Raw genomic sequence first — 22,172 nt, forward strand, 5'->3', positions numbered from 1 at the left:
GAGTCCAGGTGATAGTCACCTGTAGGTTACTTCTTTCCTCAGATTTTGGGTAAAACTTTCAGTTGAATGGTACAAACTTAAGATGAGACTTGCTTGATATGCACCCATTTTTCTCCTGGCTGAGTTAAATAGAAGTGATTGCTTTCAGCTGTCATTTATGTAGTCAGCTGGAGGTGTCTGAATTCATGCTGTGAAACAGCTAATGTATTCTTTTCAAAAGGCCAGGAAAAAAAAAATTCATGAAGCAGCGAGACTGGCTGAGGTCAACCCAAGGCTTGCTGATGTTTTCATAAGCTTTCAGAGATGACAATTTGAGAAGCAACTTGATAAAACTGTCAAATGGAATATGCTAAGCATGAATAATAGTGTCAAATAGATTAACTAGTAGGCAAGAGCTGATTTTCAGTGGCAGTCTTCTCAAAGCATGCCAGGTGTTCATTGACTACAGAAAATAGAATATAATAGATTGGGAAAACTTGTAACTGGGAATAGGATTTTCTTTCATCTTTCATCACCAGGTTGGTGGGGTTTTGGGTTGGTTTTTATTTTTTGTTTGTGTTTTTTTTTTTTTATTTTGTGGGATTTTGTTTGGTTGATTTCGATTGGGTTTTTTTTTTCTTTAAGTCTTCCTGTACATACAGTCTGGATATATATCTACTTTTGCATATAGCTGTACCTAAGAGATTTGAAATGCTGCTTTTGATTCCACTTCAGTGTTCATAACCTTTAATCTGTATGTTCAGGTCATCAGATAACAAGACTAGGAAACATGAGAGCTCCTTAGATTTTGTTTATGGAGAGTAACAATTAAATATTTATAAATGAGTATTTAGTCTTTCAAAATGTCTTACAAAGTTGTACCCTTAACCAAAGGAAAAGATTTTCCTGTCTCCTGAAGAATCTTTCACGTCACGTCCAAGCTTTTAAAGGTGAAATTATTTCTAAACACAGGTTAGCGACACTGGAAATAGAAGAAAGAGCACAGAGTCTTGGTCTGTTTGAGACCTTGAAAACCAATCCTGAAACATTGCATGAACACATGGTTAAATATGTTTATCCAAGTATTGAAGGCAGAGATCACCAGCGGTTGCTTTATTATTTTACACTCCTTGAAAACTGTGGTTGCTCAGAAATGGTGAAGCATGCTGTTAAACCTGAAACTCACATCCGACTCCTGAAAAAATTCAAAGCAGTTGCACCAGGTACGAGAGTTCCTGTTTCTTTCCTTCATAGCTGTGTGTATTATTCTCTTATGTGAATGCTGACATAATTATGATCATCTAGTCTATACTCTCCAAGTAATTCTTTTCAATGAACATATCAGATGAATGCAAGTAATTTAGAAGATTAGTCCTATTTCATAGGACTAAAGTCCTTCTCTTTGTATTACTGGAAGTTGACTTTATCACAGCAAGCAAAAAAATATTAAAAACAGGTTTCTGTTGGTGGTGCAAGTTAAAATTATTGTCGGTGGTTCATAGAAAATTTTTAAAGAAGAAATACAGACCTCTTAGGGCATAACTTTTAACAGTGCAAGTTTAACATAAATATTCTCAAAGAATTTAAGACAGATTATCTTTCAGAAGTCTAAATTACACAATATATTGGGAACCTCATATGTATTAGACACTAACTTTGCTGCAGAATTTGAAGAGATTGTGCATATGAATTCGTGTACTGAAGGAAGAAAAAAATATTTTTTGGGGGGAGGAGGGATTGCCTTCAGTTCTTATTGATGTCTTTAAACACTCAAGTTCTGTAATACTTGACAAAGATAAATCCATCAGGAAGTCATTGCCTTCAAAGCTAGTTCTAAATGGTTTTCAAAAAAAATGTTTTTTTTTTAAAGTACTAGGACCATACATCAGTCATAAAGTAGTCACTTTGTGTGGTAAAAAAATTAAATCTATTGTATTACACCCCTAATTAAAATTCTCAGTGTTCAGCACAGTTTATATATAGTATTCAAGAAACATCAAAGTATTTGTGGAGGCCCTGAGTATATGATGAAAAGCATAGCAATTAAAGCCACTTATTTTAGGAATTGTATGCATAAAGACTAAAATAGTGTTGTTGAAAGAAATATTTTGTTGTTGCTAGAATTTGCAAGAGCTTTTTTCCTGTAGGAACTGAAGTAGTAATAGGACATTTGTATCATATAAATTAATGTAAATAGGTCTACATTTCCTGTCTCCAGTTAACCTTACTTAGTTTACCTGTGGTTAGTACCTTGCATTTTTGCTGAGATGGGTAGTAATTACCAACTGTTACATGGTCAGGATGCCCATTTTTTAATTAATGAAAACTTATATCTTGAGGTGTGTGAAGTTTTCTAGATTTTATATAAAAAGAAAAATAATAGTGGAACTATTCTATATGCTCTATATATCTTCTTGCTTCTTTGATTATTCTCAGTTTGTGTCAATATGTAATGTTAAAATATGTTTCAGGGGATTGAGAGATTTCACACACATCAAAACATAATTTCTCAGTTTTACCTGTATGCAAACCTGACTTTGTCCCCAGTCTGATATTATGTATGTTTGTAAAGGAGATACAATAGAGTCTTCTAGTTCTGTTGATTCTGGCTTAGTACTGATTGCTTTACACGTAGATAAAACTGTGAATAACTTTTATTTTGTTCCCCTCTTTGTCTTTCCATCAATAGGTCTCAATTACAAAAAGCTAACAGATGAAAATGAAAATCCTCTGGAAATACTGGAGCCTGTCCTTACAAGTCAAAATATCCTATCTATTTCCAAGCTGGCTCCCAAAATTCCTAAAAAAGATGGCAGCATGCTGTCACCAAGCTCTATTTATGCTGTCTGGTTACAGAAACTTTTTTGGAACGGTGATCACCATCTCATTAAAAAAGCACCAGAAACCATGGATGAGTGGCTACATGCATATGATATGTGTTCGAAATACTTTGATAGACTCAATCCAGATGATATTGTCTCTTTTATTGACGAAATTACCTTTTCTTCAAAAGCTGTCACAAAGGTAAGCAGATACATGTGAAGAACTTCAAGCCTCAGGTGAGGCTCTCTTCTTTTTATGGCTTCCAGTATAAAACCCAGAATTTTATATGGTTAGAGGAATTAGCTTTGTGAATCAGTTATGTAACCCCAAGGTCCCTGTATTCTGTTTCAGCAGAGAATTAAGACATTCTTCATGTGTATTTCGTAGAATCATAGAAAAGTTTGGACTGGAAGAGACCTTAAAGCTAGTTCCAGCCACTGCTGTGGGCAGGGACACCTTTGAAAGCTAGTTCCAGCCACTGCTGTGGGCAGGGACACCTTTGACTAGACCAAGTTGCTCTTAATCCATTCTCTGTAGTTGTGCTTGGGATTGCCCTAACCCAGATGCAGGACCTTGCATTTGGTCTTACTGAGTTTCATGAGATTTGCGCAGGCTCACCTGTCAAGCTTGTCAAGGTCCTTTTGGATGGCATCCCTTCCCTGCACCAAGTCAACTGCACCACACAGCTTGGTTTCATTGGAAACTACACTCAATTGTACTGTCCATGTCACCGACAAAATTGTTAAAATAGTGCTGGTCCCAATACTAACCCCTGAGGAGCACCACTTGTCACCGATTTTGATGTGGTCATTGAGATGTTAATAACAACTCTTTGAGTGTGACCACCCAGCCAATTCCTTATGCATAGAGCAGTCCATTCACCAAATTCATGCCTCTCCAGTTTAGAGACAAGGATGTTAATGTGGGACAGTCTTGCACAAGTCCAGGTAGATAATAGTCTTTCCTTATCCACCAGTGCTGTAACCCTGTTGTAGAAGGCCACCAGATTTGTCAGGCATGATTTGTCCTTAGTGAAGCCGTGTTGGTTGTCACCAGTCACCTCCTCATTTTCCATCTGCTTTACCATAGTTTCCAGGAGGACCTGCTGCATGATCTTGCCAGACACCAAAGTGAAACTGACTGGCCTGTAGTTCCCTGTGTCTTCCTTTTTCCCATTTTTAAAATGGGCCTTCTCCATATCCTGGGTAACCAGGTCTCCCATCTCCTTCTGGAGAGTGCTCACGTTTTCCCTAGTCTTTTTATCACTGATATACCTAAGAAGTTTTTCCTGTTTCCCTTGGCATCCCTAGCCTGATTTTAGTCTATTAGGGCATTAGCTTTCCTAAGCTGACCTCTTGCTGCTTGGACAATTTCTCTTAATTCCTTCCAAGCTACTTGTCCTTGCTTTGACTCTCTGAAGGCCTCCTTTTTATTCTGGAGTTTGTTCAGGAGGTCCTTGTTCGTCCGTGCAAGCCTCCTGGTGTTTTTGCCCGACTTCTGCTCTGTCAGGAAGCATCATTCCTGAGCTTGGAGGAGGTGATCCTTGCATATTAATCAGCTTTCTTGGCCCCTCTTGCTTCAGGGCTTTATTCCATGGTATTCTAACAAGCAGATCCCTGAAAAGGCCTAGGTCTGTTCCCCTGAAGCCCAGAGTGTACGTCCTTCTTGCTGTCCTAAAGATCGTGAATGCCACCATTCATTCATGCTACCATTTCACTGCAGCCAAGCCTGCCTTTGAATTTCATATTACTCACCACCAACTCCTTGTTGGTGAGAGCAAGGTCCAGCATAACACCTCTCTTGCTCTTCTCTTTCACTTTAGGAAAGTGAAGGAAATTATCATCAATGCAACCTCCTGAATTGCTTATGCCCTGCTCTGTTGTGCCTCCAAGAGGTATCATGTAGTTGTATTTATTTTACTTGTGCTTGTCCTAAAATTCATTGTGCCACAGACTTGTGTTTTGTACCAGGTTTTTGCATTCTGAATAGAATGCTCCACAAAGAAGCATTCTGGGCCTGTGCTTATGGTTTCTAGGCACTGAAATAATATAAATTATAAACTATCATAATCTCCATCTGGCTGAAAGCCTGCGATTGAAATAATGTGCTTTCATGCCCATAACATGTATTACCAGATCTGCAGTTTCTTGTTGCCCAATGAAACCTACTTCTAAGGATATTATTAATATAAAATTTTACCCATTCTTTCTTATGTATCTACTCTCAAGCACAAAAAAGGGATTAGATTTCTTACATATTTCCTTATTAAAAGATCTTGAGATGTCTTCACTAATTTCTTCTGAAATGAAAAGTAAATGAAGAGAAGTTGTTTGGTTGGGTATTTTTGTGTCTTTATCTTCTCTATTCTGGATTGTGCTCATGTACCAGAGGTGTTTATTCACTACGTTCAATTAGGTCAATTCAGATTTGTTCCCTCTTTGGATATTGTTGTAGTGTTCCCACAATACTAGTGGAAATGTATTAGAACTCATCTACCCTGTGTCTGTACCAGAACTGGTGTACAAAAGATTTACATTGAAATTCTGTGAAATTGTCAGCATGAAATTTATGCTTTGATCTATTTGTCATGCTAGACCAACACATCTTAATCACTAGTTCCATCAGCTGTCTTGTAAGCCTGTTCAGCAGAACTACTGTCTTGTTCAGGTGCTTTGATCCTGTTTATCCCATAATCACACTGAGCATTTCACGCTTATCAGGAAAGACTTGATGCTCATCCCGGATCTCAGTCGCCTGACCTTGAACTGTGATAGCCAGGGAATGACTCTTGTCTAGAGACAAGGGAATACTGTCTTCACATATGATCGCTGCTAGTGACTACTAGAAATTCTTGCTGTTAATATATCTTGCTATATTAAAGAGGTAGTCATCAGTGTTTGCTTCCACAGAATTCAGGAGAGGCTACTTAAACTTTTGTATGTGTGTGGTTATTTTCTTTTCTTTTTTTTTGCCCCCAGTTCTTCCATTATGACAACTCTTCTTTGGATCCACTATATCCATCTTCAGCTGAAGAAGGTGGAGATTGATGCACTGTTTTTCTTGTGTTTGTTGTAAATGAAACAGGTGAAATCCTTTACTTTTCATCAGTACCCTCTTCATACACCAAAGAACTTGGACCACAGCAGCTCAGTGCTACAAACACTGAGAGAGTTTCTGCTTGTGGCACTTATACTCAAAAATGCTTTTAATTCTGAATAGCTATTCCAGTTTTTCTTAGTAAATAATAATTCAGTCCACTTTCATATTGGTAAACATAGCCTAATTGCATGTATGGAGCAGATTTCTGCCTTAAAAGGAGATGTTCCAAATATTCAGTGGAATTGCTGCATATATTTTTGCATACATTTTGAGTCTGACATCTTCCAATAGATCTGTTTGCTTTTTTAAATAATGCTGACTTCATAGATTCTTAATTATAGTAATGATCATACCATCTTTTTTATCTTGATGATTTCCCATTTATTCCTATTTGTGTGTGAAGTATTTTAGGTAATTTGGGGATTTTTTTTTCTTTTTTATTCCTTTGTTGCCAGCGTTCTATTTATTGTGCTAGATAGTTGGTAATGTTTTCAAAGAACCATCTGTTTCAAAGCTCATAGGTCATTGCCCTGATGATTGTTGATTAGTAGTACTCTGGAAAAAAGGGTCCAACATGACAAAGGCAAAAAACAAAACCACAACTGAAAACAATTACTTTAATTGCTGTGTTTTCATTGTTGAACACACATTACAAATAGAGATGGGCACAATGTGTTGATTAGGAAGAAAATACTATAGCTTCAAATGACTAAAATAGAATAAAAAGCAGCAATATCACCTGTTACGTTTTCTATACAGAAAAAGGTGAAATTTCCCTCACATGGGCTCTTCCTTGCAGCATTCCATAAGCTTGGCCATGTTTATTCAGACTATGGCTGATGACGGTTTTTGTTTACTGTTCCATCCTTTATAGTTTCTTTTCCAACTTCTGATACAAAGGAAGAACTTTGCTTGCAACTTCATATTTTCAACTGAGAGGTTAGCTCTTAATTTCTGTGAGTCAGTAATGCTTTTTGATCATTTTCTTCTTACTTAAGTAGGAATACAGTGTCCAGATTTTGTCCACACACCAAATGAGAGTAGAATGAGACCTATTACAGCTGGATATTAACCTGTACCATTTTCTCTTTCAATTTTAATTATTTTAAATGCCATTTTAAATAACTGTATAAAAAACTCAGTTAAAAAAAACCAGCAAAACAACAAAACCTCAAAGTGAGATTCAGTGTCTTGTCCAGCTGACTGACTTTATAATGCTGTATGAAATGCTAAGAAAAGTGGCAGGGCATGACATTGCCTGAAGATGTACAAGGAATGTGTTAATAGTATTCTTGCATAGCATGACTGCATTCAGATGTTAGCTTCCAAATTACTTAGCTTCTTTTATCACATTTTATCACTGTTCTCCAGTTCAGTTGGTTTGTCTTGTTTGACTTTGTTTTCTTCCTAGGTATTGACAGTATTTCTTTTTCTAAAATCAGTATGTTTTCAGGTACTTTCTTGTCCTGTGCCATTAATAGTTATTTTAATTAAATCTGCTTCGAGACTGCATAATAGGAAACTTCATGAGTAATGTCTTTTCTTAAACGGATTCCTTACATGTATTAGAACTTACACTAATCTCCAGATGAACTGTGCTGGATCTGGCAGGGATGGAATGAACTTTCACATGGCAGCTACTGTGTGGCTGTACTTTGGATTTGTGACTAACCCAGTGTTGATAACACTCTAGTGCTTTACCTGTTGTTGAGCACTCCCTGTACAGTGTCAGGGCTTTCTGTTTTTCTCAATGCTCCAGGCTTGAGAAGGCTGCAGGTAGGCAAAAACTGGGGAGAGGCCACAGCCAGGATAGCTGAACTGGCTGTCCAAAGGTGGCTTCTATGGCATATAATGTCATGCTCAGCAGTAACAAACAGGGTTAGAGGGTGTGTTCCAAGGTTGCTTGGAAATTGTCTGGCCATTGGTGCTTGTGGGAGGTGGCATATGCATCACATAGTTTTGGTTTGTTATTTTTTTCCCCTTCACGTATTAAACTGTTTTTATCTTTATCCAAAAGTTTTCTTCTTTTGCCTTTTTCCTCTCCCCCTGTAGGAACTGGGAATCAGCTTTTGTTATTCCATAACTGCTTACCACACTTCTGAATTAATTAATTTAATATGCTTTCTGTTCTAGTATATCTGGTTGGCTTGGGCTACATGACATTTGATCAGTGGAAAATATAAAGCTGGGATTTAGTGGCAGAGATGGGAACTGAACCAAACTGTTCCTTCTAAACATCAGGAAACGTTTTTTGTTATGAGGGTGGCTGATCACTGGCACAGGTTACACAGAGAGGTTGTGCAGTCTCCCACATTGGAGATACTCAAAAGCTACCTGGACTTGGTCCTATGCAACTTGCTTTAGATGACCCTATTTGAGCAGGGACTTTGGATCAGATGCCTTCCAGATGTCCCTTCCAGCCTCAGCCATTCTGTCCTTTAGCATTGCTGGCATTCCAGGCTCCTGTGGCAATAAAAGGAATATTTCTATAGTAAAAGGAGCTATTTCCATTATCTCATATTTGAATATACTGGGAATAAGAGTGGCAGGGTCAACATCTTCATGTGAAAGTGAATATTACTTGTACAGTACTTCATTATGAATACTTAAATATTCTCAAGGAAGTGGGTGTCTGAGATGAGTTTTTACCCTGAGGAGTAAAATCTGTTGGGCTGAAATAGTGTGTGATGTTCCTTGATTTGAAAATGAAACAAAACATTAGTTCTTTTTCATAACATGTTATAGCCTACAGAATAAAAAAACCGCAACCAAACAACAAAACTGTAAAAGCTTTTAAAAATAAAACTTTACTTTACACACAAGCGAAGAATGAACCAGCCCCTAAGCTACTTCTAATTTTTTTTTTTTTTTTTTTTATCATGGGGTATGATACCAAATCTCATTACTGAAGCTGACTAGAAGTATGGAGGGCAGTCATTCATGTTTTGGAATAAAATAACTAGAGAAGTAATATGTCAGTAGTGCTTCATTTTGGCACTATGCAGATATGAATTTATAATTAAAATAGTTGTGGGAAGAACCTGTATTCTTTTTAATGCTTTATTCTGTATGTGTTTATGGCATCATAACTTCTAAACCAGTAGTGTATTCTCACGGTTCACTATGATACAGCAGTTAGATGGAATACTTAAACTGTTTGCCTGTTGCATCTCTCTTAATTGCATTTTGAACATTAGATAGTACAGTAGAAGGGGGGAAATGAAATATGTAGCTGTTTCATCTTGTATCATGTTTACAAAATGGATATGTAAATCCATCTGTCGTCATTAAATTTTAACGTGAAGAGTATTGCCTTTTCCTTGCTTATAGCACATCCTGATATTGAGATGTTCAAAGTAACAAAATCATATTTAATTATTTTTGGTGGCAATGTAACTGAGTTGCATTTGGAACTGAATGGTAAAATATCCCTTGTATTTACCCTATTAATACTGACAAGTTTGCTTAACTCTTACAATAATGTCCACCCATTTTGCTTTTATCATTAAAAATCTAGTAGACTATTACTGTGGTTTGCAGCCACAGCATGAAAAACAAAGAACAAACCTTACATATTTGTGATTTTTTAGGGATATTTTTTCTATTTGTTTTCTGTTTCTTGTGTTTATGCCTTTTGATTAAAATTTTATGTCTTTGTCCAGTATTCCAGTAACTAAGATATCTGATATTAAAAGTACCTAATGCAGTGAGTTTAATCAGGGGAGGCCCCTACCCATTAGAAGGGATATTGCAAGTATCCTAAAAACTGTTTATAACTGAGGTTATAAACTAACAAATCATAAATGAATTTTTAAAATTGTATTTCAGATTTTCTTTTGGACTTACAGGTGAAACTGTGTCTTTCTTGACTTAAGGGCAGTTTGCTGTTATACTGTCTATATAAAGAGTATTTTCTTCTCTATACTTTTCCAACATAATCTTGGTTTCTGGAAGCTTGTGAGGCTCCATTTGGAAGTCTTAAATTCCATTCTGATGCACTGGAATAGAATGACCCGTTCAAGCTAGATGGAGAGGTAGGAGAAAATTCAGTGTATGTATGAATCCATTTAAAAATTACAACTCTGTGACAAGTTTAGAGGTAAGAAAAAACCCCAAACAAACAAACCAGCAGCCAAACAAAATAAAGAATAACACTACTAAAAAAGCAAACAAAAAAACCAAACAAAAACCAGCCAAAAAACCCCCCAAAACTAGACTTCCATATTTCTATTTAAAGGCTAGATACACCTACTTATACAGGTCTTTCAAAGTAGTAACTGTAATCACTGTTTTGTATAACTTATGCTTTAAATAGGTTGATGTAAAAGTTGTAGACTTCCTGCTGTTACTTGGTTATGATTATGGTGTTAGGGATATATTTTAAAAGGTGATTTAAACCTGATAAAACTAACATTAAATTAATTTTCAGCATTTGGGATTCTCAGTTAATCCAGTAAAATGAGCCCCTGACACCTCTCAGTGTGGAATTAAAAATGATTATAGGATGGTAGTCTACAAAATAATAAATATTAGTAGGAAAAATATTTTTCATATGGTTTAAGATGAGCCAGATTCAACATCAATCAAAGGAAAGACAACAGAAGAAAGTAATGGAATACTAATAATTTATAAATAAATGACAAATAAAGTTGTTTGTCATAAAATACTTCATTTAATTTTATGCTGTGCTGTAGAATAGTGGAGCAACCTGATCTCCAGGCACTGCTGTAATACAAATGGTACCGTACAGTTGATGAATGACTAAATATAGCATAATCTTTTTCAGCTGCCAGTTGAAGCCAGGATAGAAGTGACTAAGAAGGCTATTAAGATAGTCATCCATCTTTCTGAGAAATCAAGAAAAAAAACTTTGGAGAATGATATGAAAGATGCTGAAAATCCATCTGTTGCTTATGGAGAAGCTCTGAATCACTTGCAGCAATCTCTTGCTCATCTGGAAACACTCACTCATAGTTTTATCATGTATTTGAAAAACAGCGAGCAGGTAATGATTACAGATAAAGTGTTTGTTTTGAGTGTTACTGTAACTAGTGGTGATGGACATCAATCTTCTGTCCTATTTTATTAAAGGTTTGTACCTTTGTTTTTGCTGGCCTGGTTTTTGTAAATTCACATCCATCAGTCTTTTTCATAGTATATATTAGACCTTCATAGAAAGACTATGAATGATAACCGCCCTGTAAATAAAGAGCACACTGATTTATGTTCAAAAATTATCTGTTCACAGGATACACTACAGAAGTATGGCTATTTATATGATTTGTCCAGGTCAGAGAAAGAAAAAATCCATGACCAAGCAGTTGCTATGTGTATAGATGGTCAACCTCTGGACATGATACAACAGTTGTTACAAGTGGCTGTTGGAGATATAGGTCTTTCTCCCAAGGATATTGTCCAATGTGCTATAAAGAAGATCGTATGTATATTAAGGTAAGTACACTGCCACAATGCATGCCAAAAAATCTTTCTTCTTGGGGTGGTGGGTTTCGGTGGTTCGGTTTGGTTTTTTGTTTTGTTCTTACACTTAGTACTTATTTGCTTTGAATGCCTGGATTTTTCAGAAAATGGGGCAGCAACAGGACATGAGTTAGATCATTTACGCTCCTTTTTACCCATAATTTCAATACTCAGATAGGACAGTTATAATTTACTTAGTTTGGGAAGCCCAGGCAATGTGAACAAGGCAAGCCACAGAACTCATTCTATTTATTAGAAGGTGCTTTTTTCTTAAAAACATTGGTTTTTAAAGTATTGTTCTGTGTGTATGCACTTGTGAATTTCTGGCAAACCTACAACTGCACATAATTCTTTCCTCTTGAACAGAATCAAAAGGCATTTTTGTTGCAAATACCCTGATGTGGGTATTTGGGCAATGGAGGCCTACAGTGGCTGTTGTCACAACAGCTTCTGCTACAGGAAGATGTACGATTTCCATCTTTGGATTAACTTGCTGGGGTGATCCTTGCAGCTCTTTTGGGCAGTTATTTGTTTGTTTTTATTTGAAACATTTTGAAAAATGTGTTCACCTGTCAGTAAACCATAACCTATATGTTTTTCTCACTGTTCTAATAAAGAATGCTTCTTAGAGTTTTTGCTCTTCTTCTATCTCCCTTTGTGTCATGCCTTACCTGCACATTAAAGAGCAAGTGAGTGCTTTATGCTTCCAGCAGCACTTAAGAGCAACAATGATAGCCTAAAAACCGCTGACTTGCTAACTTATTGGAGAGAAACAGGTTCTAATGTGAGGAAGGCTATTGTTTGCCAGTGTTGTCATTGTTACTGATTGTTGCTTGTTAGTGCTATCATACATGAGCAATCCACACACTGTACCACACTGGCTCCATCTTTTTCTGGGATTCACAGCCCCAAACCTCAGCACATGTCTTTTCTGTGGCATGATACAAACCAAATAACCAACCCTTTCATGCAACCCCAGCAAACTGAGTCATCTCTTACTTTAAAAATATGGAAGAAAAAGTTAGGAAAACAGAAAATGCAGAATCACTAGCTTCCACACAATTTATACTTATGCATCCCTGAATAATTCTGTTGAGATCTAAGCAAAACCTGGATGATACAAAGGAACATGAAGTACAGTTGTGGCTGACAATCATCTTAAGAGTGAGTTTAAAGTTAGCACGAACTTCAAGATTATGATCTTGTAGTTGACTATATTCTTTATAGTCTTGCTTCTAAACTACAGTTTAACACTTTTGAGAAACACTTTGAAACTACTGTAGTCATGGTGCATTTCTTCAGTACTAGTCATGTCTTTGGAAAGGGAAGAGAGCAGATTTTCCTGCATTGAAGTCGTTCCTGCTTGATTAGCTGCAGCCTCTGTACATCAGGTTTTATACTCCAGAAGGGACATGGCTTTTCTTCACAAGCCTGAGGTTGAAACTGGTTTAGCTTGTCTGGCAATTGGGAGAATGTAGTCACCTCTGGGAATATCAAACTGTTGAAAAATACCTGCTTATGGACTTATTTGCAGCTGTGGTGAGGACACAGGTGAGGGAAAGCTCAGCACACTATGAAAAGCCTTTCAGTGAAATAAAGTGCTTTTCCTTGATTTTGTTTGATGCTCAGTTCTGGCTCAGCTTGCCATTTGTAACACCCTCTGTTAAGATTTGGCAAGAGATTTGTCTGGTTTTGTAGCTGCAGTGACTATAAAACTCCTTTGGCATGTAATGTGAGATATCAGCATGTCCATTAAGGTTCAGCCTTTATCCTGACACATCAAAATGAAGATATTTATTAGGATGGTGAAATAATAAGGGGGTGTGGTTTGGGGGCTCAAATGACAATGCATGAGACAATTGTTTGCTGAAAATTATTTGTTAGGGTTGAATGAGTCTGTGAAGGTGCTCTTGTTCTTTAACAAGGTTTAGGATACGTGGAAGCCCATTAATTTTTGTAGCCAAATAAGAGTAACCTATCCTCTTACGAAGAAACTAGCAGTGCTCTGACCCATGCCTTAGCGTGATGGAATCTGTGTTTGTCTTGATATTCTCTGTCAGAAACAACTTAACTGGGAGATAGGATGTGAAATTCTTAAGATAGAAAGCAGAGAGTGAAGAACTGGGATTTTGCATCTACATCCCTGCCAGTATTTGTGCTCCCAGGATTCAGAGAGTCTGAGATTTTGTGGGGTTTTTTCCTTCCATCACTGTTGACAGAATATCATTGAGCTCTTAAGAATCCTGTCCTAGATGCTCTTTCTCCTTCAGAGCAGTACAGAAATACATATTTCTGCTTTTTTTTTTTTCTTTTTTCTTAAGTCAGGTGAAATTAATTTATCAGGGACTTTTTCATTTGAGGAGCATTCTTGATGTAGTGTTGGGGAGTGCTGCCTGTTGCCTCTTGCAAGCTGGGTCTTTGATGTACTGAATATTTCAAATGAAAAACCACAGTATCTATAACCTAGTGAGTTCAGTATAAATATTTTCTTCCTCCCCCAACCCCCCTTCCTTTTTTTGGGGGGTAGGGCAAGATAATTTTACACCATCCATGATAAGTGAACAGATGCTTCTCATTTTACTATTGCCATGGTTTAAGCCCAGCCAACAACCCAGAAACCATGCAGCTGTTCGCTCACTTCCCCCCCCCCCCTCCTTCCTCCACTCCCAGAGGGATGGGAGGAGAATGAAAAGAATGTGGCTCCCACAGGGGACAGTCCAGTAACTAAGGTATAACACAAACTGCTACCACCAATAATGATAATGATAAGGGAAATAACAAGGGAAGAGAATACAACAGCTCACCGCCTGCTGACCGATACCCAGCCCGACCCAAGCAGTGATCTAACCCTTCTCTGGGTAACTGCCCCCAGTTTATTTACTGCCTGACATGCTGTGGTATGGAATACCTCTTTAGTTAGTTTGGGTCAGGTGTCCTGTCTCTGCTTCCTCCTGGCTTCCCCTCCTCCCTGGCAGAGTAGTGAGAGTCAGAAAGTCCTTGGTCAAGACTAAATGTTACTGAGCAGCAACTAAAAACATCGGTGTAATCAGTGCTATTCCCAGGCTGGAAGTCAAAAGCACAGAACTGCACCAGCTACTAAGAAGGAGGAGAATGACTGCTACTGCTGAACCCAGGACAACTATACATTAAAAAAAAACTCTCTCCTGAAGTATTTCTGTTCCAAAGAGATACATGCAACAAATACCAAAGAGTGTTACGTTGTTAGATGGCTGCAGACACCGTTTGTCACTTCTAAGACCAGTTTATACAGATAAAACTTTGAGGATTTATATTGTTACTCTGCATGCAGAAAAATTAGGTGGGCAGTATAATCTGAATGTACATGCCAGAAATAGAGAAACAGGCCTAGTATGGAAAATAATTTATGGCTCTACTTTTTCTTCAGCAAGTATGTATTTTTACAGTATTTTGAAGTGCCACAGATGAAAAGGCAATAGCCTGTCAAAGTGCCTGCAATCCTCTTTGGCAGAAAATTGAATCCTCCTGTTACTCAGTTTAAGAGTGTTCATAGCAGCCTCAATGATGGTAGAGCTTTGCACAGCAACATCTGGGTTTGTCCATTTGATGAAGAATTACTTGCTTTTTGATAACCATTGTCCTGCTGTTTCTTACTGGAATGTAGCAGTGTGATGCATCTTGATATAACTCACAAAGGCTACTTAGTTCAGCTATAATGAGTCTCATGTACATGTAGAGTATGAGAAACCTATCAAAATTCTTCTTTCTACGCTGCTTCTTACCAGCATTTTTCTGTGGACTGAATTTCTTGTTCCTTATATGCATTGCAAAGCTGGAATGTCTGCAAGTTCTGGGTCAGACACTGTGACCAGTAACTCCTAGGCAGCACTTTCCAGTAAAGAGGGAAATACCTGTCTCTCGAGTAGAGAAAACTGAGGCAAAGATGAGAGAATTAGATGGATGCTTCAGGTGAACTCATTTGGTGTGTGATGTGACCTAATGTGATCGGTACAGATTAGTTTTTTTTCCTTTTTCCTATGTGTGTTTTTGCTTTATTCCTTTGTCCAGTCCTGTCCTGTCCCTTCCTGTCCCATTCCCTCATAGCCCCCCCCCAGAGTAAAGGGAAGATCATACCATTTAATTCATGATAAATGAGCAGATAATGACCTATGTGAAGTTTGTCTATTACAGTGATAAAGAGAATGAAGTGAAAATTGAGCATAAAATAAAAACACTTGAAATAATATCCTCCATATTATGAAATTCAGTAAGAAGATAATATTACAGAGTGTCATGGTTTAAACACAGCCATGCAGTCTTTGTCTCACCCCTCTCCCCTCCCCACCCCCTGGTCCTGGAGGGATGGGGAGGAGAATCAAAAGAATGTAACTCCCACAGGTTGAGATAAGAACAGTCCAGTAACCAAGGTATAACACAAATCACTACTGCTACCACCAATAATAATAATGATAAGGGAAATAACAAGGGAAGAGAATACGATAGCAGCTGCCAAAATGAGCCCTGCCCAGAAGAGAGCCATCCCTGCTGGGTCACTCCCAGTTACATCCTGGACATGACATGCTGTGGTATGGAATACCTCTTTGGCCAGTTTGGGTCAGGTGTCCTGTTGCTGCTTCCTCCTGGCTTTCCCTTCTCCCTGGCAGAGACTAATGTCAGACTAAACATTTGAGCAGTTACTAAAAACATCAGTGTTATCAGCACTGTTCCCAGGCCAAAACTCAAAAACACAGTGCTGCACCAGCTACTAAGAAGGACAAAAAATGCCTGCTACTGCTAAACCCAGGACACCGATGCATAGAGGAAATGCAAATGGAAATAGGAAAATAAGACTGGAAAAGTAAGGTGATATTGGGTATTTTTGATGAGCATTGTAATTAGGTTAAAAGGTGAAATTAATTTGTTCATCTTTCAAAGATTCTGTGTATTTTACTGGTTTTGAGGAATTTGATTAAATATGCATAAGTTTTTTCTGAAGCTGAGCTAAAATCAAACTAAGCCTTTATCAGTATAATTACACCAGTCTCATACCTAAGAGTTTTGAGGTGAACACTGAATCCTGTTATGCTGTTTAAAACATGCATAAAATAGCATATAATCTATGTGGGAGACTAACCTTTATTATTTGTTTCTTTAGTAGCTGCTTATTTTTAATCATTAATTATTAAGAACAAGGCAACAATCTGTGGAAACTTGACACAATTACTTGTCTTATGAGCTGTAATCTCGTTAGTTTCTCTATTAGGTAGTAACGGCAATACTAAACTTAAAAACCCGCTAGTTTTCAATCTTTCTAGATTAAAAAAAAATACTTTCTTATTCTAGATAACTGTAACTTACTGCTTAGATTCACTTTTTTCCCCTCTGCTTTTCTCCTGTTTAGAAGAATAGTATCTGTCTGTGTATCACAAATTTGAAGCTTTCTGTAAACGTTCATACATCAGTTTTACCTGGGAACTGGCTTCAGAGATGTATCGTCTGAAACAGTGGTTTTCTGTTTTCAGAAATGCCCATTAATTCTGTGTTTATGTTTCTTTTGTTCCAAGGGTTTTTTTGAGTGGGTCAGAGCCTGGTTGTGATAGGAGCTAACACTTTTCATTTCTAATTAGAGAGATAAAAGGTTTTTGAAGAGCCAGTGCTAGGACTGTTCAGAACCAATCTTAAAAATTGAGCATACCCAAAATACAAGGTTTGCTGGTCAGAATCCTTTGATATGGCAGTTGCTGATGTATACAAAGGTAATTTAGGGTAAGTAGATCTCCATTTCTGGAGTCCATAGAGTCATACTATGGGTTAGTTTTGAAGGGACCTTTGAAGTTCACCTAGTCCAATCCCCCTGCAATGGGCAGGGACATCATCAACTAGACCAGGCTGCTAAGAGCAACCTGACTTTGAATGTTTCTGGAGATGAGGCATTGATCACCTCTTTGGGGAACCTTTGCCAGTGTCTTACAACCTTCATCATGAAAAGATCTTCTTTAGATCTAGTATGAATCAACCCTCTTTTAGTTTAAACCCATTACCCTGTGTCCTATCACAACAGGCCCTATTACGAAGCCTGTCCCCATCTTTCTTACAGGCCAACTTTAAGTACTTACAGGCTGCAAATGTCCTTTTTTATTTCAGTCTTCATATTCTTAGTAAGCAAGCTTTACAGGTATTCTAATTTTCCTTAGATGTGCCACGTTAATGTGCTTTGATGTCTTTTTATTACAAACTTAATTAAAAAAACAAACAAATAAAAAACCACCACCACAACTCAGCATAATAATACAAGAAAATTTAAATCAGGCCTGTAAAGAGAACATGAATGTAGTGGTTTATATCTGTCTTCGCTCTGGGAACATACCTTAATTTTTCTTACTGTTTTTCATTTTAAAGCAAATGTGAAACAATATACTGATGCATGTAGCTGCTAGTGTAAAATGACTACTTTAATACTGCTGTTATTTGTACTGTATCCACACTTCTGCAGTACTATTAATTTAAATCTAATTTTTTTTGTTGGTTTTTTAACCATAACAGAGCACTCAATTCTTTGGACACACATTTTGTCTATTCAGGAGCCTAAAATCCTGAGTATTTTTGTACTGTAAATGATAATTTGGTTGTTTCCACATATTCTGAAGATATTTAGGAAAATACCTAAACATCACTTTTAAATTTATTTAACTGCCATACGATAAGATTGGTATTAAGAATGGCATTTATATCATAGTTAAATGTAACTATTTTTGAAAAAAAGGCTAGTGTTATGAGCTTTTTACTCCTACTTCAAACTTATTAATGCAATTTAGCAATATAAAATGAATATACAAAGGTTTAATTGTGCAACAGCTTACCTTTCATCTGCTCTGAATGGTTTCATGTGTTGGTTTTAAAGCTAGTATTGTTCACAGAAGTGCTGGTCACCTATTAAGATAAAAATAAAGTAGAAAGTTCTGACTGAAGATATTAAAGGTTATAAAAATTCAGGTCTCTATGCCATATAGCATAATCATTTTTAGGCAATATATTTTTCTTACCGAAGTAATAAATTAGAAAATTATGAATGCTCTCATAATTCCTGACAAAAAAGTAGAATATTGCAGTTATTTTTGCACATTACTATCAGCTATATAGTGTATTTTAGCTTTAGACAGAAGAGTTAGGGTAGACTGGAGATTTCGTCATTCTTCTTCAAAGATCATGTAGGAAGAGGCTGACATTTTTAGTAGCAGAAGAGCTTTGATATGCTGATGAACTGTAGAGAAAATACACTTTATCTCTGGGGTTTTGAGTCATCTTTAGTATGCTAACTTTGGAGCTACTTGCTTTTCTTTCTCTTTAATGCAGCATTGACAAACTCTTAAGATAGACAAAACTGTTGTTTTTCTAGCTCATCCAGGCATCATTGACACTGCAGTGGTTTCCATGAAGAGACAAGCACTATGCACATCTTAGGTTTATTTTGCTGAAAGTCTTAGCAGAAAATGTCCTTTTTTCCTACTGGGGTGATTTTTATTTATATTTTAAATATTTACCACCTTTTGACCTGCAACACTCTATTGAAACACCAGATAGGCAGCATGATTCACATTTTTCTGTTCCTACACATGCATGCATCCGCTTCATGGGTGGCTTGACCCTCCCCTTTCCCACATGCTGTTCCTGACCACATATTCCATAGTTTCAATTTTACTGGTTCTGATAATCATGAACCTCGGTTTCCAATGGAAAGTGAAGCCAGGGGTCCAGGGAGAAATCTGCTGAATCAACAGAGAGGATTCTCTTGACTCAGTTTACAGTCAAGTTGCTTTAACCCAGTAGTGGTACTGCAAAGCAATATTTGAAAAGATGACATTTGACAGGCTGAGAAAGTTGGGGCTGTTGAGCCTGGAGAAGAGAAGGCTGCGTGGAGACCTCATAGCAGTCTTCCAGTATCTGAAGGGGGCCTACAGGGATGCTGGTGAGGGACTATTCATTAGGGACTGTAGTGATAGGACAAGGGGTAATGGGTTGAAACTTAAACAGCAGAGGTTTAGACTTGATATAAGGAAGAAATTCTTTACTGTTAGGGTGGTGAGGCACTGGAATGGGTTGCCCAGGGAGGTGGTGAATGCTCCATCCCTGGCAGTGTTCAAGACCAGGTTGGATGAAGCCTCGGGTGATATGGTTTAGTGTGAGGTGTCCCTGCCCATGGCAGGGGGGTTGGAACTAGATGATCTTGAGGTCCTTTCCAATCCTAACTATTCTATGATTCTATGATTCTATGTGTCACTTTTAATCTCTTTAGTCAATACTGATGAGATATTTAAAATAATGAGATTACATGTTTGTATTCTGCTGAGCTAATCTGAGCTAGAAGAGCTAAATGTTAATTATTCTTTTTCTTTCAGGTTTCAGTATTTTAGTATTTCTCTTTCCTTGTTGCTCCTTACATTATTTTTATATAAAAATAAAGGTACTAGTTAAGCAGGAAAAGTAGCAACTTGCTAGAATTGTTGAACAGTTCATGTAAATCCTACAGGTGGTATATGACATCAAGGACAATTTAAATGGTAATATTATGTCTTCGCTTAACAGTGGAAATGGTGGTTCATCCACATCAGTGAAAGATCCATTTGGGATCCTAGAAGGCATCGTTTCTGCAGTGCATGCAAGTGTTGAGAAAGGGTAAGAACTGCCTTTATGGATTTTTTTGATTAGGATTTTCAAAGATACTTCTCATGAAAACATTGAAGGTGTGATACTGAATATGGATGATTTTTCTTCATGGGCATCTATAATGGTTTTGAGCTTAATTTTGTAAGACTTTATTCTGGAACAGTCTATCATTTATCAGGTTCAAAACCTGAGACCTGATAGAAGCCTTTACTTGATCATTTGGAAGAAAGCAAGGCACTGAACCTAAAATTTAGGTAATTATGTGTTATGGTGGTTGGAGTAAATGTTTTTTATGCTGTGACTGCTTAGCTGTTATATCTACCAGGAGTATTTCACTGCTTTTGTTTCAGTTTAGTTGATAAGTTACAAATAATAGTGACTCACTTTTAGATATCTTAATTTAGATATCTAAATTTGTGAATGTTTGTAGGGTAAGAAACAGCTTAACAAATGCTGTTCGATGATGCTTCACCACATTTTTTTGTTGTGTTTTGGAGATGTCCCTGTTTCAGGTCACATAATGAAATGTGTATGGAGACATACAGAATGTTCTGTATGTCTCACTGACATTTTTTGGAATTTCTGGTAAAGAGAAGGATTAAAAAAAAAAAGAAAAAATCAAAAAACAAACCCCAGTTTTATTTCTAGACATACAGACTAACTCATGTATGATAAAAAAAGCTCATGCCCTCTGGTAGCCACGCAAAAACAATCATGCTATTGTTTGGAGTATTCTCCACTGACACTGAATTGGATAAATATTGGGTACTGAACTAGACTGAATTGATGTCAAAATCAACTGTAAATTTCATTTGCAATGTTGTAAGGTAGAATGTGAGAATTGGTACTATTTTATTCTGAGATGCACTTTCTGGGTCTTTTGTTTGCATACTTCAATATTTAACTGCTGAAACAATAAGCTGGAGTGAAAGACACGGTGATTACAAGAGATTGTTTACATTCATTTAAATACTTGTTCTTATATATCACTTTAAACCTCAGCTACTCAATTTACAAAATATAAATCTTTCCCTCAGGAAAACATACATAAACATCAAGTGTGAGCTCTAAAAATCTCTTGAAGCATTCCAGCAGGTCCTCTTAATTCCCAAACTTTTAATTTACAGTTGTAATGCCACCTGTTCAGGAGAAGCATGACTAATTTAGCTGAAGTTCTGAGCTAACAGTGTCATTCAGACAATATAAAGCCTAAGTAAAATTGAAATCCTTGTAATATGAAAACCTACGCTGTCAATATTTATTATTTCAGAGCTGCAAGACAGGTTAAATTGGTGTTTTCTGTCTGATATTACTTTCCCATCTGCCTTGTTAAGACAAATAAGGGAACATTAGTTACAAATTATGCTCCACCTGGAACCACTTTCATGGGTTTTCTTTTTTTCTCCAGAGGAAAAAAAAACCAAACTTTAGTTTAAAATACTACTGAAAGGTAGCAGAATAGCATTTAGTAATTTGTTATATGTTAGTTTATAGCCTCTTAGGGAGACAATAGATTATCTGCAACTGCTAGCTGGTTGATGATTTCATGGTAATCTGCGCACTTTAAATGCTTTCACACAGTTAGAATATATTCAATATAATACACTATTTGAACCAAATATTTTAATTAAGAATTTTTCTAATTAGCCAAATCAGAAAAATACATTAATTTGTATATGTGGAGTGTAAAGAAGGGACTTGCAAGGAAAGAAAGAGAATATAGAACGTAATATGTAATGAATAAGCATCAGATACAAAAATGTCATACTTAAAATGCAAGCGTTCAGAATGGTTTTTCATAAAGTCAGACGGCAGGGAAGTACAGGCACCAGTGAGGACCAGACACCATGATAAGGCCTGGATTTTCAGGTGCTGAAATCCATGACCGTTGTCAGAAAACTGGCAAACAGGGTAGCATGTGGGGGAATATATGGATTTCTATGGTATTACATGGTTATTTGGTGTGCCAAACTTGCACTACTTAGCTTTAGGCATGTGATTTATGGGGCTAGTTTCTTTGCAGTCTCACAGAGGTGAGTTCTTCCACTTCCAGTGTTACATATTTATTATGTATTGAATGTACTTGTTAATAGCTTTGAAAATACACATAGGATTTTCATCAGGATTACCAAAGACTGATGAACACTGTA

General features: G+C 36.9%; 1 protein-coding gene across 2 annotated transcripts in view; it reads left to right on the forward strand.

Annotated features, from left to right (window-relative positions):
- NBAS (NBAS subunit of NRZ tethering complex) overlaps positions 1–22,172 on the forward strand; it is a 173,252-nt gene that overhangs the window by 107,550 nt on the left and 43,530 nt on the right. For both annotated transcript variants that reach the window (XM_005143310.4, XM_034060637.1), the window contains 5 exons: positions 952–1,202; positions 2,669–3,003; positions 10,688–10,906; positions 11,150–11,352; positions 19,942–20,031. In XM_005143310.4, the coding sequence (XP_005143367.2) occupies positions 952–1,202; positions 2,669–3,003; positions 10,688–10,906; positions 11,150–11,352; positions 19,942–20,031 (1,098 nt within the window). The remainder of the gene's footprint in view (positions 1–951; positions 1,203–2,668; positions 3,004–10,687; positions 10,907–11,149; positions 11,353–19,941; positions 20,032–22,172) is intronic.

Source organism: Melopsittacus undulatus, chromosome 3 (assembly GCF_012275295.1).
Source record: "Melopsittacus undulatus isolate bMelUnd1 chromosome 3, bMelUnd1.mat.Z, whole genome shotgun sequence".
In the NCBI taxonomy this organism is placed as follows: domain Eukaryota; kingdom Metazoa; phylum Chordata; class Aves; order Psittaciformes; family Psittaculidae; genus Melopsittacus; species Melopsittacus undulatus.